Source organism: Perissodus microlepis, chromosome 22 (genome assembly GCF_051167445.1).
Source record: "Perissodus microlepis isolate ML-2025 ecotype Zambia chromosome 22, ASM5116744v1, whole genome shotgun sequence".
Classification (NCBI taxonomy): domain Eukaryota; kingdom Metazoa; phylum Chordata; class Actinopteri; order Cichliformes; family Cichlidae; genus Perissodus; species Perissodus microlepis.
The window spans coordinates 3,368,021-3,393,936 of NC_140481.1; the positions used below are offsets into that span (position 1 = coordinate 3,368,021).

Here is a 25,916-nt window from a genome sequence, read left to right on the forward strand (position 1 = left end):
TGCCCTGGGGGACGGGGCTATGGCTCCCCACACTCCCTAGCAGATTGTTACATGGAGAAACCTTTTGAATACAAGCATGCTGATCCACACAGGTGTGCACAGACACAAACTACACCTTTCTTGGCTGCTACCTCAAAGCACACTGTGCGCTGTCGATCTTGCGTACTGCACAATAACATGTAATATTTAGTATCTACTGTTATCTACTGTTAGCTAGTTTATTGTGATGATGTTGTATTTATTATGTTGCTCTTTCTTGTTTGTTTTCTCTTCTGTTTTTTTTCTTATCTACATACAGGTGGTCCAGGTGTTTTGTTTGTTTTTCTTTTTTTTCTTCCCCCCTTTCTCACCGTCTCTTCTCCCCTCAATTTTTCTTTCTCTCCCTCTCTTTCATTCTTTCTCCGTCCTATCCCCCAGTCATGTCTGTCCCGTCTGTAACAACCGAAAATCAAATAATACAAATACATAATTATAATAAAGGTCAATCAAATGGACCAATATGGCAAGGCCATGATGATCCAATTGGTAAAGTAAATCCGCTTGGCATCTTTCTTGGCCTTCAGACAACAATTCTGACGGCTAAAGATCCAAACGGGACACAAAAAAAAAGAAAAAAGAAAGAAATGGGACGGTCTAGCCTTCAGATTTGCGTCACCGCCGTCTCCGTGGAGTTTAATAAAGTCAGCCGTTTGATCCTCGCTATCTAAAATATAACAGGACACTGCCATAAATTCTCGACCATCTCAAACTTCTGTTTAATCAGTTTTCAGTTTGACGTTTATTCAGCTGTATAAAAACCCCGGAGGAACCCACCCGAGGGATTAATAAAATTTTATTTAATCTAATAATCTAATAAATGTGATCTCAGTCGAACCGATTTACTCCGGAACAAATAAAACCAACCAAAAGTTATCTGAGTGACTTATATATCATGTTTAACCTGAGTAGCGAAAGACCGGGGGGGGGTCTGAAAACGATGAAGCTGGGAGTCCGCTGTTCTCACCGGCTCTAGTGACCCTTGAACCCCCAGCTAGCTATCGAGCTGGTGGGTGACAGATGTCTCTGAAAACATCGGAGCACTTTTGCAAATATGTGATGTCTTGATAAACCAAGCAGATATTTAAACTGAGCAGATATTTGAAGTTTACACAGCTACATTCTCGCCTGAAAATATCTTCAAAGTTTATTTTGTGTCCCAGAAAGTGTAATAAGAGTAATATTAAAACTAAGCAGCTGCCGCCATTGTTGGAAACTGTAATTGGCTGGGCCGCGCTATGAATCCTGGGATATGGTGGACCACAAAGTATATGCCCGACCCATCATTCAAATCTGGGGAAAAGGAGGACGCATCTGTCGGCCGCATTTGGAGGAGTCTACGAATTGGGACAGCCTTTGTCTCGTTGCTGTGACGTAATTGGTCTACAAATGCAGCCTCCAAAGGATGCAGCCTACGTTTTGGGACACAGCTATAATGATGTGCTACGTGGTGGCTAGCTACACAGCCATGGTTAGCATAATACAAAAACAGTGAGGCTGGACAATGAACGCTAACTTTTTTCCACTGGATAAAAGTTAACGTGAAGGTTCCTGATGGTCAGGGACAAATGCAATCGCATGGCAGGATGCTGTAAACGGACCAAACTTCAGTCAGGAGAACAACTGAGATAATCCATCCACAATACGAGGTTATTCATTAATATACTGCTGCATGGTTGTAATAGTTGTAATAAAAACTGAGAGAGGCCGACAGTGATCACTGACTTTCTTTAGGGGCTTGTTGAGATTAAATAGAACAAGATTAAAACATGTTAAAAACAGGAAGCAGGGTTTATCACACCATCACTTAAAGACCGGATATCCTACCTGCTGTGAATGTTTTAATGCAGTACACTTGGTGTTATTATCACTTGTCGCATCCTGTTTATGACAGTTAAAATAAATAACATTCATATAACAAATAAAGTTTTCTCGTGTAAACTGTATGTGGTGTTAAATAGGCCTATACTACTGTACTTTAATGTTAGTCATAAGGGTTAAGAGCCATATATTTTATGAGGTGGTACTTATTGTGAAAAATTTGAGAACCACTGATCTATTCCATCTGGTATTCTTTCTCTCCGTATGTGGCTGCTATCTCTCCGTCCGATCTTCTCGCCCTCTGTTCTGAATTCTGTGTTTTTCTTGAATCCAGCACAGTCAGTGTGGAGCACCGACAATTTCTTTCTGAATAGCCCTTTATTGTTATTATATATAATAACAATAAAGGGCTATTTTATTTTTTTCTTAAGTGTTAAAAGATTAAGTGTGCCTTAGTATAGAGGATCAGTGTCACATGTTTGTCATGTTTGTCTTTTCAATGGGCTCTAAATACAAACACACACGAGTGTGCGCTCCCATGTATTGTGTAAAATACATTTCTCATACACATTATATCATATTATTATTTTCCAACAGAAAATATGACTGATATGACTCCTGCTGCACTCCTGGGCTTTCTATTGATGCCACAATTATAAATTATAATATTTCTTCAGTTTGAGAGTCTTAACATTGATTTTGTAGGATTTCAGAAATGCACAGGAATTTTATCCCTTCCAGAACAAAACTTTTATTCACTGTCCTTAGTAGCAGCAGGGTTTTCTACCTCACACTTTCAACCATTGTCTACACTTCAGGAAGCAGAACTGTGGAAGCGGAGTCACTCAGAGAAAACTCAGAGGAGCACATATCAGGAGCTTGAGGAGGGACAGTGTGACCGATTGCTCGTACCATCCATAATATGAAGAACCTTTTAATGCAGGGATCTGAAGTTTTAAGGTATGACAGGATCTAGATGGGGACATAAGAACCTTTTCAGTTAAATTAACTCACATGCTAATAGTTTGAGTGCTTCTTTTATCCTTTATGTAATTAACAACATATATACCTAACGTGGAATAAACTGTGTGTCTAATGTCTTTGTCAACTGAATTTCACCCAAACTGAAATTGAGTTTTTAGAATGAAACATGAAAACAGGACAATGCCAACAACCAACCACAACCACCAAACAGGTGGTGCTCTGATTACAGTTGACCCACAATATTCACAGGGCAAATTGAAATGTAATAAACGAAACTTGATTTTTTTTTCATCGAATTTTTGTGATTGATGTGTAAGCGATGGTAATAGAGGTCTATCAATGTCGAAGGTTTTTGGACACTTATAGTAAGATTTCACTCAATGTTTAAGTAAATCCTTTGACATGATTATTTTTGACTATATGCACCTCTGCCTAGTGACTCCCATAGATCACATGATGTTGTACCCACGTTGCTTGGCACATTACAACTTCACCTTGGAATAAAAAAAAGAACAGACTTGTGAATAGTATGGGTAGTATGTTATCGAGAGAGATGAGTTGACAGTGTTGTCATACAGTAGGAAACCCTTCTCCTTTCAGCAGTTTTCATAAAAACAAGTTCCTCTGTATCACAGGTGAAACTAGCGCTAATATGCAAATTTTGCAGGAATGCATTGTGCTTTACATGTTCATAAATCACACCAGCACCCAAACCTCTTTCTGAAACGTCATCAGTAATTTCACTCGCCCTCAAGAAGTGCTTCATAAAAGACTTCCTGGATTTCTCAACACATACAGTACAGTACAGTACAGTGTGTCACATTACTACTGGGGCCATAATCTGGAAGTGGAAAAAACATAATTTCACCAGAAATCGCCCACGACCAGGTGCTCCCTGCAAGGTTTCAGACAGAGAAATGAAACTAATTATCAGAAGAGTTGTCCAAGGACCACCTGGGGAGAGCTACAGAAAGACCTGGAATCAACAGGAACAAATGTTTCAAAGCAAACAGTATGTCACGCACTCAACTACCATGGCCGGTACGCAAGCCTGGGAGATACTGGGAGAATATCAACTGGTCAGATGAAACCAAAATTGAACTCCTTGGATAGCATAATACCCACCATGTCACTGCAAATCACCCCCAAAAAACACCCTACCAATGGAGGTGGGAACTTCATGATTTGGAAGTGAAAGAAGAAAAATCGGGAAAATTCTGCTGCCAGAATGATGAAGATAAAATAAGGGTGGATGATCCCAAACGCAGCCAAGGAAACTCTCCATTGGTTTCAGAATAAGAAAATAAAGCTCCTGGAATGACCCAGCCAATCAACTGACCTCAATCCAAATGAAATCTATGGAAAGAACTAAAACTCATAGTTCATAGAAGAAGAAGTGTGATTTTAGCCCATTCTTCCACAAAGAATGGGCTAAAATCACACCTGAGCATCTGACTAGTTTCTCCACACAGTAGGTGTTTTGACGCTGTCAACAAAGACTTTTGTACCAAATATTAAATACATTTCAGTAAGCGTGTTCAAAACGTTTCTTCTCCCCCTTGGTGACATGTTCTGTATTTATTTTACCCGTATATCCTGGTACAGTCCTCCCCCACGTCAACTCCTGATTTCACTTCCACAGTTCTGAGTAAAATGTGTTTCTGTCTCACTCAGCCATCTTATCACTTTATGATAAAATAAGACCTGGTGCCCATTTCAAGAGAAAGAAGATTTAAAAAAAAAAAATAAACAATTTTGAGGAAGATTGTTTTTCTTACATATCTAACTAAAACTCTAATTCTTCTGGGTCTCTGGAGGTTATGCATCAGTAAATTCAGTATGAATTCAATTTTAACTCCTTTCAGTTATTTAGAAAATAATTAAGGCTTGTTAAAATAATACATCTCAGCATTATTAGTTAATGTTTTTAGTAATTTAATGTGACTCTTCACAAATAATGCTTGAAGCAGCTTATACAGTTTGAACCAGCACCGAACCCTGTCACATTTACACCCAGAAAAGAAAAAGGATTAAAATGCTGTCTGTAAACACAACATCGCAGAAGAAGACAACTTCCTGTTTCTTAGTTAAAAGAACTGAGACAGGGTTACATAGCCAAATATAGCTCATTACTGTCATGAAACGGTATTAATGGTAATGTCAGCAGCTAAAAGAAAGTTCCTAAATAGGCAGACACAGCTGAGAAAAAGACAAAGTGAGAAATTTGGCAGTATTTAAAAATACTAATTGTTCAAGTCTCAGATGAAGCCAGCAGACACGTCATTAAACAGACATTTAATGACATTAAAAATACAAATTGTTGTATGTAATTACATGCACATGTATGATTGAGCCATTTCAAAATGATACATCACAAGAGAAGTAATGCAGTGCTTATAAGTTATTAAGAACAGAGTATAATTGTATATTTTCATCTGCAGTACAAAATCTTAAACTCTTACAACCTAACAATAGTTTGGAGCGCAGCAGTAGATTGAAGTCTGTTCATCTCGAGTAGTTGTAGTTGGTGAGATGTAAGAAATTACATTTTTAAAAACCTTCAATGTTTTCAGCCTTACACAAACATGAAAATGACAGTAGTGGTTACTTTGAAAACTGTGAAAACAACAGCTGTTTATGAGCGAGTGTAAAACTGTGATATAACGACCGGAAAAATGGAGGCAGTTGCTAAAACAGGAAAAACTCTAACTTTCACATTTTTGTTAATTAAGTGACGCAGTCTTTTAGAAAAGACACGGGGATCCTTTCCTAACACTAGCCAAGCAGGTTCAGTGCTTAAACATAAACAAACAGGTAATGAAAACATTGGTATTATTGTTTGCCAGTGCTGCCATGAGCTGTCCAAAATCAGGTATAAGTCATGTTGTAGTCTATAGTTGTTGGACATCACTTGGTAACATTAAAAACAGGAACGAGCATTTCCATTTGGCTGATGACAAGAAGCATTACCGTCATTGAAAAGGCGTGGAAGACACGGGTATAAAATGAGTTTGAGGTTGCTCTGCACAGAAAAAAGCTTTTCTGGCCACATTTTGTTATCAGAGACATTTCAAAAACTGTAACCATCTACATACATTATAGCTGATAAAGCATCATTGAAGACATTATTACACAGCCCACCCAAAGTTTCCAACAGATTTTTTTTTTTTAAATGTCTTTCGTAAAGAAACACACTTCAAATGAGGACACGCTTCTGTTCCAGGCACTTCTGAAATGTCGAGTGTGTAACAACATTAGGTCACCCATTACACTCGAACAAGGTAACAGAAATCATTTGGTTTCAGGGAACCTCATCTTCAGCTTCAGCTTGGACTTCTCTGCATTCCTCTGGTCAACTCTATGAACTGCTGCTGAGTCTTCGCCGTAGCAGCGAGGCCGGCTTGCTCTCAGTGTCCTCTGCGTCGCTTTCACATTGCCTCTGCAGAAAAGCATCATTACAGCTGTCAGCACTTTTCACTTACAAATCTACGTGACTGTGCCTCATGAAGCTTGCATTGCAGATTTGAATTATACCATTTGAACATGTACCTAACTTCAACTCTGACATTACACTTCTAAAACAGTCTTTGTTATTTCTTTGACTCCATCCATGTATTAACATTTTCAACTCCCACCTTTTGTAACTCAGAAATGTATTCATGCACATTATCAATACGTCGAAGCACTTAACAATAACAGCCACATACACCTATTCATAAAGTACTTACCATATTTTTCGGACTATAAGGCACACTTAAAATCCTTTAATTTTCTCAGAAATCGACACTCTGGTTGTGCTTACTGACCTTGAAACATCTTTATGTTGTACACGACGCTCAGAAATCTGTCAAAATGTTTTAGTACGACTTTGCTAAGCTATAAAGCTGCACCGCTTGTTGGAGCATTACGGCTACCGTAGTCAGGAGCCTCGCGGAGTCATACGTACTCTGCTTCAACGTAACATTATGGTGTGTGTATAAGGACCCCATAATGAGACGTGCTTACGGGCCAAAATCACCCAACTGTTAAACTCAGACCCTGAAGATGAAGAATTTGATGGATTTGAGGAAGAGGAATGAACTGAAAAAGTGTATTGTTCTGTATTTTCTTGTTACAACTGAACAATGTTGAGAGTTATTGTGAATGAGTTGAATAAAGTTTGACTTGTCTGACAGTTTTGTTTCGCTTTATGCGCCTTATGTATGAAAATACACCCGTTCATTGATATTGCGCCTTATAGTCAGAAAAATACAGTAATTGAACAGTACCATACACACACTGATGACATCTGAGCAGTTTTGAAGTTCATTACTTCACCCAAGGACACTTTGACATATGGACTACAGGGCTGACTGAGGGTTTGGGGGGGGGGGGGGCTATCCCAGCTACCAGTGTGAGAGGCAGGGTAACAGCTGGACAGGTCACCAGCCTGACACAGGACTAACACAGAGACAGACAACCACTCGCACTCACATTTAGATTTAATTTAACTCCACTTTTCAGTTAAATATAATGTCTCACCTGTAGTGGATCTGGACTCAAGGTGTCTTTACGCGGCAGTCTCAAATTTATGAGCCGATTACATGCCGACACCATATTGTAAGACATCTAGAAGGTGACAGGGAAGAATGTTTTACATCCATCACAAATAACATCAGCTCAGTATCTTCTAAGGTAACGTTCATTTTTAACCCATTATGTGAACTTTAACCTCCTAAGACCCAAACTCTTTCATGGCATTTTTAATTTCTCTTTGCTATTTGGGCTGATTGGGACCTGATGAATATAAAAACAAAGAATTACCTGATTCATTCGTTTTAAATTTCGATACAAAAGTAGCAGAATAATGTCCTCGTAAGTGGATATCAGGCCCTTGTAGAGCAAAATTTAGTATTTTGGTTTGGACAACCCAAAAAGTGATGTCCACACACCAGGTCCTAGGAGGTTAATTATAAAAGTAAGTTGCTGGTATTTTTTTAATACTTTTTTGTAACATGTAACCATGATGGAGTATTTTACGGTACAACATATATCCTCTTTATTACATAAGGATTTAACCATTGCTAGGGAGGGTGCCAGACAGGGCTAATGCACACAAATATATAGTGAGGGTACGCTAGGAGTAGCAGAGGTCCTGGACAATTCATCCTGATAACAATGAATGGCCTCTGGAAGACAATTCCTTATGGTTGCTTGTGTCTCTAACTTCACGTGTCTCAAAACAGTATCGCCAGGAACCAGAGAATTCTTCTCGGTGGGTGTGTCCCACTCTGGGACACACCCACCGAGACTGTTAGAGACGTGAACAGGTTGGTAGTGTACCCTGGCCTTCTGTTTAGGACTACGCTTTCTCCTCACGGTAACCCACCCAGTCTGTTTTCCTGGCTGCTTGTTACAATCTGCTCGGAGAGAGCTAAAGGTGGCTATTCACACCAGCTACAGAACTTTAAAAGTGGATACATGGATTAATTTGGTTTTACTGCTGGTCTAACGCACAAAAATATGCTTTAAAATATCTCTTAACATAAAAATCCAGACTCACCTTCCACTTCCTTCGGGCATTGAACTTCTTAAAGTTCTTCATATTAATTGAGGATCGATTTCTTTTGGCAACCTGTTTAGGTGTGATGGGCTGAAACAATGACAACATGTATGGCTGACAACACGGTAACACAACAACAAAAGTAGTGCAGAAGAAATGACAGACTGGTGCTAACCTTAATCCATGGATGAAGCAGACACTCCTCAGCTGTCATTCTGTCTCTGCAATATGCATTGACGCGTAAGGAATGATGAGAGATCATTATTTATTTTCATAGTCCTTTTCCATTAGTACCTACTCGGATTGATCCGTTTTAAATTACTAACAACCTCACCTAATGGCGTGAGGTAGTTAAAACAACACGGTCGAACATCCCATGACGTTATTTGTATGCAACATGAACGCCACAACGAAGGAGGACATGGAGGCAACGGTACCTACTGCTCGATGTATGGCTTTTTATCAGGCCCGGGGGTCCCAGTGTTGTTTTTGTTGTGCAACCATTTCTCTCATTGCCGGGTTTCAAAAACAGCGGTTTTGATTTTTGTAAACGAGATGCTCGCATGACTCATAGAGTGACCATACTGACTAGCCAATGCAGTCTGTTGACGTCACAATTTTGGATTGCCTTGGATCACTTAGGTAGGTACTAATAATGTACCCGGTACCGGGTACCCAAAAAAAAAATCTAAGTCACGCCAATCTAATCCGAGTAAGTACTAATAGAAAAGGACTATTAGTTAATATATTGTAATAATCCTTAAGCAGATTTTGCTACAACCTAAACTACTAACTAAAGTAGCAGGAAAACAAAGTTTGGCAGAACATTCCATGATTTCTGGATGCTGTCAAACAAACTAAAGAATATTAAGATAACAATGATTTAAGTGCATTTCACATGACCTTTGGTAGATGAATGCATTTGTCTTGTCATAAAAATGTAAAATTACTTTTACTCCTCTTTCAAACCATCTGTCTTCTGCATCCAAACTGTAAACATTGGCATCCTCGAAAGAGTGATCTTTATCTTTTAGGTGGAGAGATAAGCCTTGCACTGTCGAGGTGGCTCTTCTATGTTGTGCCATGTGTTTATGGATCGGCTGTTTAGTTTCACCAATGTAGAGGTCTGAGCACTCCTTACTGCACTGCACAGCATGCACTACGTTGTTTAGTTTGTGTTTTGGAGTTTTGTCCTTAGGATGAACCAGTTTTTGTCTGACAGTGTGGCTGGGTCTTAAGTACACCGGGATGTTTGCTTAAAGAAAATTTTCCCCAATCTTTCTGACAAACGTTGTTCCGTTTGTCATTCTGTGTCTCATTAGTTGGTGTACAGTGCACACCAACGACAGCCACATTTACACTATGGATACCTGGTGCTTACTGTGAAGGGACTAGTTGACATGAAGTCCTAATCTTGATGTTCACTATTACATTCCTAATCACTGAACAGAGGAATACATTAAATTTCAGACTAATGTGCCCAAGTAAAATATTTTTATGACATACTCTGGATTCTTCATCAACAGTTTCTGGATGAAATCTTTCGCCATGGGGCTTGTCAGGCTGAAGTAGTGCTCATTAAACTCATATTTCATGGCAATGACGTTTCCCAGAGTCTCTTCATCAGTGTCGCCTTGGAATGGTGACAAACCACTCAATCTGAGAAAAGACAATACACTTTAGGAGTGAAACTACAACATGTCAACATCTGACATCTTCATCTGAGCATTAAAACACATTAATAGTTTTCTTTTCCTTCTTTCTTTTTTTTTCTTCAATATCCCATATAGTAGAAGTGAAAAAGTTTACCTTTACTTTTGAAGGCCCAAATACAATCAAAAGATGTTTGTATACAATCCATAAATTATGTACTTTAGAAGCCACCCAACATACAAACACTTACAACTTACAATATGTAGGTAATAACTCCAATGCTCCTGAAGAAACATGAAACAAGGCACAGGCAGACATGAAGCGTAAATTAAAAACAAAAAAAAACTCTACTGTATGACAACATGTAAGAAAAACACAGTGATTCAGTTTTGTTTAAACCCTGTATAATTGTGTTTATTCTGCTGTGACCAACTCAAATATTGTGCAGAGAGTAATGCTCACGACAGGCCTGAACACGCTGGAGCTGAAGGCTTACCACATATCTGCTGCTGTACTCAGAGGCTGGCAGCTGATGACCTCAGGGGCTGCAGAGGTGGAGAAAGATAGAGAAATCGTGTTGGGTTGGTTATTAACTTAGATGATTCGATTCTAAATAACTTTAGTAGAATATTTGCAGAAGTAAAGCTCCTTAAACTTGCAACAAACACTTTTGTTGGCAGCTTTTAAGCACGTAAAGTAAGATATAAACACAGTATCTCTCATCCTCCACTTTTAAGTTTGTGTGATAGCCTTATAAGGAATCTGTTGTTTATTTTCACATGACAATTTGCATGTCAACGATCTGACCTCACAGCCCATTGTTCATCAGTGGTGTTAGGTTCAGTCATTTTGCAAATGTACTGGTTATACGGTTGGGCAAACCTCCAGTCAGCAGAGACGACAGAAGTCACTTGGATGACTGACGAAATGTTTCTTCCAAATGTTTCTTCAGTTCATCTGGACGTAGCGTCCAGATGAACTGAATCAACTTTTTTGGTTTACTTACCTGGATGATTGTGCATCATCAAGACATTTTAATGCATTTTAACCATCTGAGACAAGATGTTTCTCATTTTAGAGATATTGCACAAATGAAGGAAAGCCCACTGAAGGACAGATCCTGGTCAAAAATGATTCCAACATTCCTCGCAGTATTACTGGAAGCCAATGTAATGCCATTCAGATTAAGCAACTGGTCACCTACCATATGAATTTAGAATGGTATGTGTATGCCACATCCACATTAACAGAATCAACTTTTTGGAATTTTCTTAGCTGGATGATTGTGCGTGCAAACAACAACAACAACAACAACAACATTGCTAAGAAATTGCAAAACGTACGTTTATCTCCCTCACTGAAAATCAGACTGCCTGTGATCACAAAATATTAGCCTATATAAACATTTGAAAGTAATTAATGTCCATCACACAAAAAAAGTCAAAATTTCTCAAGTGATTTTAAAATATATATGAATCTAGCCTTCATCATCTTATCACAGGGATAGTTTCCCAACAACTTGATGTTAAGTGTTTCCATCTTTAGAAACTTTACTGCAAAAACTCATAACAATGCTGCATGTCAGCAATGTAAAAGATGAGCAGGAAACTGAAAAGTTTGCTTTTGTAAGTCAACAACATTCTGATAAAATGAGTCATGAACAGACATCTCCACCACAAGCATCTCTAAAACAATGTAGCTTATGATTTGTTTCTGTCATTTAATGAATGCAAAAAGTTTTATATCTAAAAAAAGAAAAACAGCAATATGGAACTACATCTAAGCACAAAACATAAATAACTTCAGTGTGGCACCATCTACACTATGTAAACCAGCGATTCCTGTGATGATCTATGGTCTTTATAATGTGTATTCTGTTTCCTGTTATTTTGAGTTTTCAGTGCGTTTTCACTTTCTCATATTCTTAATTTTTTATATTTGCTAGGTTGAGTTTTAGTTTTGTTTGTTTTTTATTAAATTTTTCTTTTCTTGATTGTTCCAAGTATATTATTGGTATTATTTCTTGCATTATTTCTTCCCCGTGGATTATTGTTGCAGCCAGAAAGTGATCCTACTTGTGTGGTTTAGCAGCCAGATGTCCAGTGCAGATGTAGCTAAGAATCCGCGGCAGACAGCTGAAATATACCTTCTGCTGGTCATCTCCCTTGCGTCATGAAACTATTGCAGATGCTGCCTAATTTGGTCCTGATGATCAAGGGTGAACAGTGCATGGTGGGGTTGGGCAGAGTCTCTGATGATGGTAAACTGATTGATTCTTATATAGCACTTTTCTACTCTGAGCACTCAAAGCGCTTTTTAAACAACTGGCTTCATTCACCCACTTTCAATTCAGTTTAATTCAATGTCATTTATACAATGCCAAACAACAGTTGCCTCAAGGCACTATTCATTTACCCCCATTCATCCAGGCACTTTTTTTAATGCAACAAAAAGCATTTGCACGTGACCGTTCCAGATGTGCCAAGCCCATGTGAAAAGAAGAAATGACCTCAATGGAGGGGTTCAGCTGGAAAGCAAACTGTAATGATTCAAATACAGGGGGCTGTGAGGAGATGATGTAGTTAGTCCTTTACCAGTCTCTCGAAGCACATCGTTATGGGAATTAGTGTAACAGGACAGTAGTCATTTAAAAAAAGTGACAGTGAATTTTGTGTCACTGGAATGATAGTGACAGACCAGCAAGGTGTTACAGATGTCCCTAACGCATTTGCCCATTGGTCAGCACACTCTCACTCTCAGTACTCGTCTTGGAATGCCTGGTGCGTTCACTCTCTTCTGGGTTTTACAGATATTAGCAACGCTGAGATTCAGTTCTTTTTGATCAGGGCGAAGACTGGCTTTTGGTGTAGTGGTGGTATTATATGTTGCAAATTTACAGAAAATGTTATTGAGTTAATTTAGACAGTGTAGGTTGTTGTCACAAAGCGGAGGAGCAGCCCTATAATCTGTTATCTTTGAATCCTCTGCCATATAGTGCTACCAGGGTCACAGAAGAAATGTAGAATCTTTCCAGCATGGCATGCTTTGCTGTTCTTATAGCACGCAGGGTGGTCTGTGGCTCAGCTGTGGAGAGGGTTGGTGCAGTGGGTACAGAGGGCAGTTCCAGGACAGGCTGGCCAACACAGCTGGGCATCATCATCAGATCACGCCTACACTATCTGAGCAGCACGCCAGGAACCTAACATAACACAAATGTGTGTTACAGTGGCGCCCAACTACCCAGGACAAGATATCGGACCCACGAACCATGCAGCCGGTGCGGTGGCAGAGCGGGCTGCCATGGAGCGGGAGCAGACAACAGTGCACCGACAGCAACTTGGAAGCCCCAGGACCAGGCCAAGTACCAGACAAATGTCCTGGAAAATCTGGTTGCTCAATGTGGTTCCTCTCCGTCACACAGCGAATGGTATACCTCCATAGTTCCGTGGTGGTAAAGAAAGGTGGGTCTATTAGGTTCTGTGTTGACTACCGCAAGATGATTGAGGTCACAGCATATCGCTCATTCCATGCCATGGGTCAATGAACTCCTGGACTGGTTTGGTACTGCTCATTTTTTCATGACACTGGATTTGACTAAGTGCTACTGGCATATTCCCTTGTCTCCAGAGTTTCCACTCTGTACAGATTTTACCAATTCCACACACTTTTATTTGGCTTTTTCAAAAAGGGTGTTGATTACATAAGCCACAAACTCTCAGAATGGGAAATCCCCGGCCTGAGGTCGGAGGTGGGTATATGGTGGGGTGTGGCTCAGCTCCAAGGAAGGGGTGGTGCAGTGAATTCAGAGGGTCCTGGCTCTTTTCCCTCCTTTTCCTCCAGCATTGTTTCCACTAAGGCAGCCAAGGAAAAGCACCTCCATTTATTATAAAGTCCATTGGTGTGGTCCCAGACTGAATGTTGTTGGATGTCTAAACGAGTCTGTCTGTCATATGTATCATAGTGCTAGGACCAATTCTGTTTACATTATTCATGCTTACCTTAGGCAGCATCATTAGAAGACATAGCATACATTTACACTTCTATGCAGATGACACCCAGCTCTATCTGTCCATGAAGCCAGATAACACACACCAATTAGTTAAACTGCAGGAATGTCTTAAAGACATAAAGACCTGGATGGCCGCTAACTTTCTGCTTCTTAATTCAGATAAAACTGAGGTTATTGTACTCGGCCCTGAAAATCTTAGAAATATGGTATCTAACCAGATTCTTACTCTGGATGGCATTACCTTGGCCTCCAGTAACGCTGTGAGGAACCTTGGAGTCATTTTTGACCAGGATATGTCCTTTAATGCACATATTAAACAAATATGTAAGACTGCTTTATTCCATTTGCGCAACATCTCTAAAATTAGAAATATCCTGTCTCAGAGTGACGCTGAAAACTAGTTCATGCATTTATTACTTCCAGGCTGGACGACTGTAATTCATTATTATCAGGATGTCCAAAAAACTCACTGAAAAGCCTTCAGTTAATCCAAAATGCTGCAGCAAGAGTCCTGACAGGGACTAGAAAGAGAGAGCATATTTCTCCTGTTTTGGCTTCCCTTCATTGGCTTCCTGTTAAATCCAGAATTGAATTCAAAATCCTGCTCCTCACATGCAAGGTCTTAAATAATCAGGCCCCATCTTATCTTAATGACCTTGTAGTACCATATCACCCTATTAGAGCACTTCGCTCTCGCACTGCAGGCTTACTTGTTGTTCCTAGAGTATTTAAAAGTAGAATGGGAGGCAAAGCCTTCAGTTTTCAGGCCCCTCTTCTGTGGAACCAGCTTCCAGTTTGGATTCGGGAGACAGACACTATCTCTACTTTTAAGATTAGGCTTAAAACTTTCCTTTTTGCTAAAGCATATAGTTAGGGCTGGACCAGGTGACCCTGAATCCTCCCTTAGTTATGCTGCAATAGGTGTAGACTGCTGGGGGATTCCCATGATGCATTGAGATTTTCCTTTCCAGTCACCTTTCTCACTCACTATGTGTTAACAGACCTCTCTGCATTGAATCATATCTGTTATTAACCTCTGTCTCTCTTCCACAGCATGTCTTTATCCTGTCTTCCTTCTCTCACCCCAACCAATCACAGCAGATGGCCCCGCCCCTCCCTGAGCCTGGTTCTGCCGGAGGTTTCTTCCTGTTAAAAGGGAGTTTTTCCTTCCCACTGTCGCCAAAGTGCTTGCTCATAGGGGGTCATATGATTGTTGGGTTTTTCTCTGTATCTATGAAGCGCCTTGAGGCGACTTTTGTTGTGATTTGGCGCTATATAAATAAAATTGAATTGAACATGGAGTCTTGGCCCATTTTAAACATAATTCTTCAATGCTTGACCGCAGCCTATATTTAAGATATGGATGTCGCTGCATCAGCATATTGGGATGCTGGGTGATCAGACTGCTGAACTGGTTTGGAAGTTGCACCAAAGCTTATCAGAACAAACAACGATTTATTTCAGTGGATAAAGGTAATCATGAACAACAAGACCAACTAAACCTTGTGACTGTCACTGATTGGAAGCATCTAGTGTTCCTTACACAAAAACACACATGGATAGTTCTTAGTAGGTTAAGATAACATTACTTGAACTAAAACACAGTTTATTTTGGTCATCTTTACAGCAGTTTCATGAAAGGCACAAACCTTAAAACGTGGGAAAAAGCAAAACGCCCAACAAAAGTTGAAACAATTGTGAGGCTATACCAGACCAGTGACAGCAAACATGAATCACACTAAAGAAAGATTTGGATGATCTTTGGTCAGAGAATAAAAACATGTTTTATGCATTGTAAAATAAAACTAAACTGATAATTAACATTTCACCAAAACATAATGCCAAATACCATTTTTTTAATACAGCTTAATACTCACCAATGTACTGTGGAGTACCACTTGTGCTCTTGTACTCCTCTCCCGGATGAAACAAGTGAGCCAGGCCAAAGTCTATGAGTTTGATGTTGGGAGGTTTTGACACTTTGTCTGACAGCATGATATTTTCTGGCTGAATGTGGAGAAATTGTTATGTTGGAAACCATGTCTTTGAAAATGTTCTGTTCCACAATATAAAAGATAGATGTAACTAAGTATACTTACCTTGAGGTCAAAGTGGGCAATGTTTTTGCAGTGTATGAATTTCAGACCCTCCAGTATCTGCTTCATGAATTCAATGGCCTCAGTTTCCAACAGGTTCTCTTTCTCAGCAATGAAGTCAAACAGCTCCCCTCCACTGACACTAAGCAGGAAGTGTTTTAATGAGACACTTGTTAAACATTTCATTTTTTTCCTGTACAGAACAGGACAGGGTAGCAAATATATATTTTCTCATACTATGGTTTGTTTCCCATCTGTTATCTGTTATGGTGGAGGGGGGGGGGGGGGGGGGGGGATTTTCATTAACAGAAAACAGGTTTCAATTTGTAGGTAGAACAGTGAAGTGTTTACGCTTTATGGAGATATTTGTCAACTCACAGCTCCAGAATGAGCACCACTTCAGCGCGACTTTCAAAAACATCTTTGAGAGCCACAATGTTTGCATGTTGGACAGCCTGGAGGATCTCCACCTCTCGCTCCACGCTGCTCCTGTCCAGGCCAAGACGGCTGCATGCAACCTTCCGAATCTTCAGGAATTTGCCTGCCCAAAAGTTCCCAGAGGTCCGCTCCCGAACCTGGCGAACCTGGCCAAAATGCCCACTGTACAGGGGAAGGACAGAATTCACAAAAAACACCAAGCCTGGCATGCATCAAAAATCCTGTGTCCTGAAAAATATGACTTTTTTTTTTGCTAAAGTAAAAACAAATAGTCTTCCCAGACATTTGGGTCAGGCCAAATCACCATATCCTCACAGCCGTCTGCTGCTGAACAGGTGGTCCTTACACAAGAGTATTAGCTTCGGAAAAACTCTGAGTAACTGCTCTGCCGCTCAGGTGGCCTGGGGCAATTTCTTCCCTGCATAACGTGATCCAGTGGTTTCTGTTATGATGCTGAGCCACGATATATTTAGCCGAGACGCAGAGTATTTGCACATGTTTTGCATATTCATGCTTTGGTATGCCCTCCTCCTCGTCACAGTGTTGGGCTTAGAGTCCAGCCCCGGAGTTTCTGCAAGTTTCTGTCCACCTTCACTATCTATGGTGCTAACAACAAGGACAACGAGTTAGCTGGTTTACTAACTTCAACAGAAAAGGAAAACAGTGTTAGCTAGTGTGGTAAACCGTACTAACTAAACCGCCTTAGTGGAGAGTACGACGCAAAATCTATGGTGCAGACTTGGTTTCAGCAAAGACGAGCAAAAGGTATCAAGCACCCAGCGACAGGAAGTTTGCTAAACACTCCTGTCTATGGACAGGTAAGATAGCTAGCTAGCCTAATATAGGTTGAGATATGCGCCAAAGCTTGAAGAGGTGTATCAATAATGGCTATGTAATAGCACAAGCTACTGAAGGGTGGGAGTTTCTGCCTGACGTAGTTGTCGCAATCACCAGCCAATCAGGAGTGGTGGAATGAGATAAATGATTCTGAGTTGAATTGCATCCCATAGTGCGATATTGCCGTGATTGCTACTATGGGAACAGGGAATTTTACTTTCACACGCATCACCTCGTTAATATGGTTTCAGACCAACCATACGTGGTACAAGGCTGCAGGTTATTGTAGGCAGGCATTAAAAAAAAAGCAGAGGACACAGCTCTTGTTACAGTATACTGGGCATGACTGGGAGACTGATGTCTCTGAGAGTTTTTATTCCTATTGTGGTTAATAATTTATAGTGGAATTGCAGTATAATTGCTCAAAATGGGAAGTTTGTTAAGCACGCAAGCACAGAGGTTTCTGTGGTCATTTTGCAATAGTCTGGTATAGGTTGCATAAAATGCATGTAAATCGTTCACTTTGTATGACTGTGAGTTAACATAAGATTATCGTTTCTTCTTTGTTTTACCATATTACTCAGAGAGCTTTTTGGGGTATCAGCACCATCAAATTAAGGCTGAAATCCTGCTTATTTCAAATCCAATATGCTGGTATTCAAAAGAAGCAGAAATCTGTACATGTCCTCACCATACATCACTGTACTGCGGAACACCTATTGGAACACACTAGAGCAGCGGTCCCCAACCCCCAGGCCTCGGGCCTCGGACCGGTACCGGTCCGTGAGAGTTGAGGCTCAGGAGTGAAATGTATGGTTTTCAGGGTTTTTATCGGTTTTCAGTGTTATTTTGTTATCGTTTTTATCGTTTACTCTGTTTTCCTGGGTCTTTTCACGTGTGTTATGAATAAATCTTCTTTTTTTCAGTACCGGTACTAGTTTTATTTTGTTGTATTTATCCGCGACACCTTAAAGGCTGGTCCGTGAAAATATTGTCGGGCATAAACCGGTCCGTGGCGCAAAAAAGGTTGGGGACCGCTGCACTAGAGCATAAAACAGTTGCATCCATACCTTCCCAGAACTTCCCCAATCTCATAGAAGTCTTCCACATTCTCAGGTTTGAAGACAGCCATGTTCCTTTGGTTCACACTGGTCACCTTGGTTATAGGTTTGCCTACTGCCAACTACTTAATATGGAGCTTCAAGTGGTTCATGATCCTCCAAACTCTAACATCAAAGCTGGACCTGAGTTTGAGTAAGAGAAAATATTACAGAAAATTATGTTCTCCAAAAGACCACACAATGTCTTGTACTGTGACAACTACACAAACACAGTGCATACATCTGATACATACAGCCGACATTTTGCTAGCAAGAAAAAGAAAAGAAAAAAAAAAATCAGACATAATAATTTCTCCAGGGTTCTTCAATATGTGTTTATGCTGAACTTTTCCCAGTCATCTAGTTCAAGATGAATACTTTATCTACTCATAAATAAAACTGTAACGCAGCGGTGTTCCAACAGACAAGCAGTCTAAGCAGCGACTGCCTGGTCAAATCAAGAAATCAGAAACAACTAGAAAAAATTTGCATTTCCTGCGAAAATGCTGTGTGGATGCCTTAACGCTGAAGATGTCTGCTGAAAAAGTTGAAAGTTGAAAAAACATTGCCCTGAGCAGGATTCGAACCAGGCCCTTCTGGTCTCAAGGCGGCTACTCATCTCACTGAGCCAAACTCATTCTCACAAAGAAGAGGTGGAGAGACTGACAATTCTGCTGAAATGAGCAGAAGCTGCTGAGAATTGTGCTGATAAGAGGTGAAAAGGCTGAAAATTTTGCAGAAAAGACGTGAATCAGCAGAATTTCTGCTGAAAAGAGGTAAAGAAGCAAAAAGATACGCTAAAAAGAGGTGAATCAGCAGAATTTCTGCTGAAAAGAGGTAAAGAAGCAAAAAGATACGCTGAAAAGAGGTGAATCAGCAGAATTTCTGCTCAAAAGAGTTTTTTTCTGAAAACAGCTGAGATTTGTGCTAATAAGAGCTGAAAAGGCTGAAAATTTTGCAGAAGAGGTGAATAAGCAGAATTTGGGCATAAAAGAGGTGAAAATTCTGCTGAAAAGAGTTCAATCAGCAGAATTTCTGCTGAAAAGAGTTCAATCAGCAGAATTTCTGCTGAAAAGAGGTGAATGAGCAGAATTCTGCTGAAAAGAGGTTTTTGCTGAAAACAGCTGGGATTTGTGCTGAAAAGTGGTGAAAAAACTGAAAATTCTGCTGAAAAGGGGTGAAAAAGCTGAAATTTGTGTTGAAAAGAGTTAAAAAAGTTTAACTGTTAACTGAAAGAAATGTTGCCATAAGCGGGATTTGAACCCGGGCCTCCCAGTCTGAGAACGGATGCTCATTTCACTGAGCTAAAACACAGGTCAACCCGGCAAGGAAAATCAGTGAGGCCACTGATAATATGGCACCATCAAGTGGAACAGGCACAGGCTCAACCAGCACATTAAGATTAGTATATCTGAGAAATCACTAGTAAGTTTAACTAGCTGTTTGGTCAAGACGCCTTCATTTTTCATACATATTTACTAGGGATGGACCGATCCGATATTATGTATCGGTCCGATGCTGACCTAAATGACTGGATCAGATATCGGAGAGAAATAAAAAATGTATTCCGATCCATTAAATATCAAAAAAGCACCTCACAAAACTTGCAACACGGCGTAACTGAGCTCATAACCTTAGCTCCTCGGAGCAGTATGCTCACGTGATAGAGCGGCTGTGGCGTGCGAGACCTGTCGGTGGTCTAGTTGAGTATTTGTAGCCTCTCTACCAAACCGGCATTTCATCTCCAAGAAAGTTATCCAAGGGAGAAGTAAAGCAAGTGTGTAAGTTCAACTCTGAATGTTTGCAAAGCATTCCACGTTAAGCTTAACAACCATATATGGAGCGAGTGCCTCTCTCTCTCTCTCCCTCTCCTGTTGCTACTTCAATCGTGAAACTGATTAATGATCAGCTGATCGGCTTTTCTGTGCGAGTCTCTCTTGTTTGTTTTTGGTCCACACAGTTACACGGCTGGTAACTGTGCAGGGGCGGATCTAGCAAAGTTTAGCCAGGGGGGCCGATAGGGCATGAACAGGGAAAAGGGGGCACAAAGACATACTTTCCTTTCTTATTCTCATTTAAAATGTCTAGCTTTTAATAAATAATTATCTGAATAATACAACCAAAGTTTTAATCTGATGTAAAATGTATAGAAATTCATTACTGTATATAGTAACTGTTAAGTCTAATACACACCCTAGTAAGCTATAGTACTTTTTCCATCTGTGCAGTCTGCAATTCTGTTGAAGAAAGATGTTGAATCTATTTAATTATTGTGGAAAAATAATTGACTTCTGTCCTTTTTTTTTTTTTTTGTAAACAAGTGCATTAAATTAAAGTTGATTACGTCAATTAAGCATCATGAGGCGGGGGTGGGGGTGGGGGGTGGTTTCCTATTATTTTTGCTGGGAGTTTGCAACCCTATTAGTTAGGTTGTTTAATATTTCTGCTAAATACTCTTTAAAATACCAGAATAGGGAGGACGGTGCAGGTTTAAGTTTATTAGCTCAGTATTGCTGAACTATGAAATATTTTGGGTGGAGTGTATTTCTTGCATACAGGTTTAACAGAATAGCTTTAGTGTTTTGTTTTTTAAAACTTGAGTATGAACAAGATATTAAAAAAACAGTTTTATTGAATAAAAAACACACTATATTGGATTCATATCGGTATCGGCAGATATCCAAATTTATGATATCGGTATCAGACATAAAAAAGTGGTATCGTGCCATCTCTAATATTTACATATTTAAACCAGTGGAGACAGTTAACCATGTCGTGCACTGCTCAAGCCTTTTAATTCAGCTATGCTTGTTTGTTATTAATACAGTTTCATATATTAACAAGCTGCGTTTCTAAGCTCATTAACAATTTTTTCAGGGATAATGGACTGTCACAAGAAAACTACAACAAAACTACACAAAGATATAAACATTAATATTTTACTTCTCCATTGTGTTACTGACATTTTCAGAAAATATATGCATATTCTCAGTTACCACCTCATGTGTCTCCCTCTTTTCTTGACAGTTTTGAGCCAATCTGTATATGTGGAATGTGTTGTGATAACATTGACAAGTATACTAGATGCCATGGATTCGTAGGATTACAATTCTTTGTATTGTTGTAGAAGAATGAGCTCAGTGACATTCACCTCACACCCTCAGTAGTTTTAATGTTACAGCTGTATATTTTTAGTATTTTACGTGTTCATTCAGTACACTGCCATCATACTTTTTGCAATTCTAAAAAATGTTTAAAATATTTCAGAAAATAAAATGTATTAACATAAAATGGAAGCACTGCAAGAAACAATTTAGCAGTTTCCCACAATAACTTTACGTACGTAGAAGCTTAAACTGATAAAAGACTGAAGAAAATGAAAGCCTCTTAGTGGCATCACCAGCTTCCACAGAAACACAAGCCACACGTGAGGCACTTCCTCATTTCAGGTTCGATTTCTGGGCTTGAGGACCCGAGGATTTTTATCTTATTAGGTGCTGTATAATAACGACTTCTCGCGTCTGCTTGTGGCACTTCCATTGATTCTCTTCTCACAACTCTCTGTACTAGAAACCATGACATCAGATGCATGTCGCAAACTTCTCTCTACACACTTTGATGTACTTCCCCATATGATACAGAATGAAAGAAACATACAGGGAAGGGTGAATAAAATGTGGATGTCAGTTTGTGCATCATGTCTCCTGGCTAAAAGAAACAATCACAATCTTTCAAACGTCGTCCGACCCTGGTCATTTCACCAAGCATGACGAGAACGGTAATAGCTACAGGAATGTCACTGCAGGCACAAGATTCAAAACTCACTGCAGAAAATACATTTATGGTCCCAACAGGCTCAATCCGCATGGTCTGAATCATGGTCGTTTTTGTGATATTCTCTATGTTATTTAAAAAAGAAAAAGAAAAATTAAACTAAAATTAAAGAAAGTTGCTGTAACTTGTTTTGTTTTTCTACAGTGTTAGAAATTCTATGACAGCAATTTTGTTATTTTATTTAACTGGATGCAGAAAAGTGGAAAATGTAGTGACGATTTTGCAAAAAGGAACAGACATGCATACATTTCAGTTCATTAAGCTAGTTAACTGATCTGTAAATAATTCCAAACAATCTATGGCAGATGCAACATAGCAAAGCAGTAAAGCAGTTTCACGCTGTACAGCTTTGGTATTAAATAGATTGGGTACTCAGCCGATATCTAAGCAGACTGACTGCCATTTGTCAGTGATGCTTCTGTCGCACTGCGCCTTGCCTAAACTGACCAAGCAGAACTAGTCCAACCCGTTGCAATTCTGGAGCATTTGCTTGAGTCATCTCTCTCTGCACATGACTTAGCAGCAAGTTAAGCTCTAGGAGTTCCCACAATGACAGCGCATTTCAGCAAGCTGGTAAACACCAAAGTGGTTATTATTGTTTCATCATTTCATTTGTTTTCTTTTCCCTTTTTTCAGAGCACAATTCACTGATGATTACTTAGATGACATACATAAAGGAAAAGTTCCCCAGATAGAGGTTTAGATATGGACCTCAGTCAGGAGATCCCGATCCATCAACAAAGGCAAAAGAGGACTGCAAACTGACACACACACACACACAAATCGCCTGTAGTTACGGCTAGCTAAAAGAGTGTGAAGTGGAGCAAGAGTTGGGACATTGAGTCAATGCAGAGAGTGGCTGAGAGAGACAGTGTGGACAACTGTCACACTGAGTCAGAGTAATAACAATATGATAAACCGCTATGTAGATGATCCTCTGCTCCCCCACAGTGACGCTATGCATCATCTGCCATAAACATCTGCAGTTTTCTAAATAATAATCCACAACTTCGCAGAAAGAAAATGTACAGTATTTTCTTGATCTACTGCTAGAAGTACACTGATGTGAGGTCATGTTCTGTAGTGCACTGCAGGCAAACACCACCACCAAATACAAGCAAACAAAGTACAGTCAGTAAAGTGTTTATCTAAAACCCAAATACCTCTTACGGTGAGCCAGCTACCACAGATAAAAGATGACTTTACACAGGTGTTCCTGAATGCATAGGTGCTATAAATCATGCTAGTATGAAAAACCTATCAACGCACATTAACTGTAAGACAGTTATCCCTAAAGAATCTCCTCAACATCTTTCTTTCCTGTCGATTGGTAATTTGTTAAAGTGATGTGACTTCTGACTCCTTTGTTCGAGGGATGTGATTTGTCCAAACGTTCCCAAAGGTACACTATGAGTTTTCCCACAATAACAAAGTCACCAAATGACAAACAGTCTAAGAGCCAAAAATTGTATACACCCCACCCCCCCCCCAAAAAAAAAACACCGCTTTTAAAAGTTTAAGTGTTTTTCCCGCAGATCAGATTTTTTTTTTAAGAAAGGGAACACCCTATGTGGTTTTGGGAACGCCACATATTTAGAATCCTATCCGTTTGAGGCGTTAGTTCATCCTAAATCCACCCTGCGATAACCAAACCTTCAAGCTAGAATCTGCAATAAATAATGAACATACATAAGATCAGGCTGGTTTTGGAGAACCCGCCCGATACCTGCCAAACAGTTTGAAACGCTGTGGGTACAGAGATCTGACGCCCTTTAAATGTACTAAAAATGTATTTTGTATGAAGTTAACCGATAAAAACTATCCATTGGTTAATTTACAGAATAACTTCTTTGCAAGTAACAGTATAAAAAAAATGTGTAGACTGCACAGCCTAAGGCACTACGACCTCAGCCTGTTGGGACATGTTTTATGTAGAAAAACAGACTAAAATCCATCCGTTCTAAAGGAGGGAAACACAAAACTTCCTTGTCCCACGAAATGGCACAGTTTAAAAATAACTACAGGTGCTTTCAATATTTCAAAGAAGACAGATGCCACTAAAAAACAAAAAAAGAAAAAAAATCAGCTGAGAAATTTGTTGGCTCACTAACCATCGACACGTATTGCAAGCAGCCTTAACAACACAGCGCTTCCTTGCCCAGGTTCACCGTTCGGCTTCCAGGTAAGACGTTCCCAGGAAAAGCTGTGTATCTCGCGGATGTGTTCCTGCCCTGATCCTGGAAAGGCTGAAACATAAATGCCGTTTCGCCGTGTGCTTGGCCCTGAAGCTCGCAGGCAGTTGGGGAATGCGGAAAACACCACCACTATCCACACTTTGATGTCATGTCCGATTTACCGTAAATACGAGTTTAGCGACCTGGAGAGGCGTTCAGGGCACCTACTAAGAGTCAATAAAGTAAAAAGCTTTTTTTTTTTAACTACATTTCACGTCCACCCGTCACATAACAGGTAATAAGAGAAACATTTCCGGTTTGAAAACACCTTCAAAATAAAGGCGGAAACTACAAATTAAGTTTTGAGGTGTTTCAGCTTTATAATACTATTCAGTGGGCAGAGTAATAACGAAATATCAATCCATTCATCTAGTTTCTTAATCATTTATTCAACTGATTTAGAGTTCTATGGGGAACCTCTATAGAGCCTACGACCTAACCTATGTAAGCGGCAGACGTCAAGATTCAAGATTCTTTATTTGTCACATGCAACAACACACAGTGAAATGAAATCTGCCCTGAAACACCTCGACTGTGCATAAAGAGGACATTATATACAGTAAGTAGCGAATTATATACATTAAGTAAATTAAATAAAACAATCTGGAAATTTGAAATTAAAAGTCTGAACATGTGTGCGAGTGGAATGTGTCTTGTGCCATATTAGCACCGCAATGTATTGACAGAGCAGTGCAACATACAACATAGTGACCAGAGTAGTACAAACGGTAATGTACAAGATCAGTTGCGGTCCTAGCCTATTTAGCGCCCTGGGAGACCCCCCCCCCCCCCCCCCCCCCCACACACACACACACACACACACAAAACATATTAAGGATTGTACATTATATTGAATTTCACCAAAGAAACACACACACATACATATATATGAAGAGAGAGAGAGTATGCACAGTATGCAAGCGATTACCAAACAGACATCATAATTTGTCATACAATGAGAACAGGACAAATCAACAATCGGCAATGACTAATTAATTTTGTGCTGAACACAGTCTAAAAGATTCAGTCAGCTACATCAGTGTCTACTGTTTACTATCATAGCCAAGTGACTAACAAACGTAAACAGACGTTTTCACTATCCCTACTAATTAATGTTATGTTGTTGTATCTCTGTTGTGGTCAGTGTTATCCTCTATGCTGTTGCATGCTGGCGCAGCAGGTTGAGGGTCACAGATGCCAACACACTAAATTAACTGATCCACAAGGCCAGTAATGTTGTGGGGGTGGAGCTGGACTCCGTTAGGGTGGTGTCTGAGAGGCAGATGTTGTCCAAGATAAAGACAATGTTGGATAATATCTCCCACCCACTCA

General features: G+C 39.8%; 1 protein-coding gene across 1 annotated transcript; it reads right to left on the minus strand.

The window, feature by feature from the left end:
* Window positions 1-4,759: 4,759 nt before the first annotated feature.
* On the minus strand, window positions 4,760-24,854 carry LOC146362414 (death-associated protein kinase 2). Its single transcript, XM_084919420.1, has 12 exons — window positions 24,462-24,854; window positions 18,487-18,660; window positions 16,520-16,741; window positions 16,145-16,283; window positions 15,923-16,052; window positions 10,533-10,581; window positions 10,294-10,320; window positions 9,890-10,042; window positions 8,559-8,604; window positions 8,384-8,473; window positions 7,363-7,449; window positions 4,760-6,280 (listed from the first exon to the last, which is right to left on the minus strand). Exons 2-12 carry the CDS (start codon window positions 18,546-18,548, stop codon window positions 6,200-6,202), a joined length of 1,086 nt encoding a protein of 361 aa, XP_084775546.1. The 5' UTR covers window positions 18,549-18,660; window positions 24,462-24,854; the 3' UTR covers window positions 4,760-6,199.
* Window positions 24,855-25,916: the final 1,062 nt, after the last annotated feature.

Excerpts from the sequence above, each read along its gene's own strand:
- LOC146362414 (XM_084919420.1), bottom strand. The coding sequence starts at position 18,548 with ATGGCTGTCTTCAAACCTGAGAATGTGGAAGACTTCTATGAGATTGGG. Across the intron at positions 16,284-16,519 it reads GTGGTGCTCATTCTGGAGCT|TGTCAGTGGAGGGGAGCTGT; the intron begins GTGAGTTGACAA and ends CTTCCTGCTTAG. Across the intron at positions 16,053-16,144 it reads TTGCCCACTTTGACCTCAAG|CCAGAAAATATCATGCTGTC; the intron begins GTAAGTATACTT and ends CTCCACATTCAG.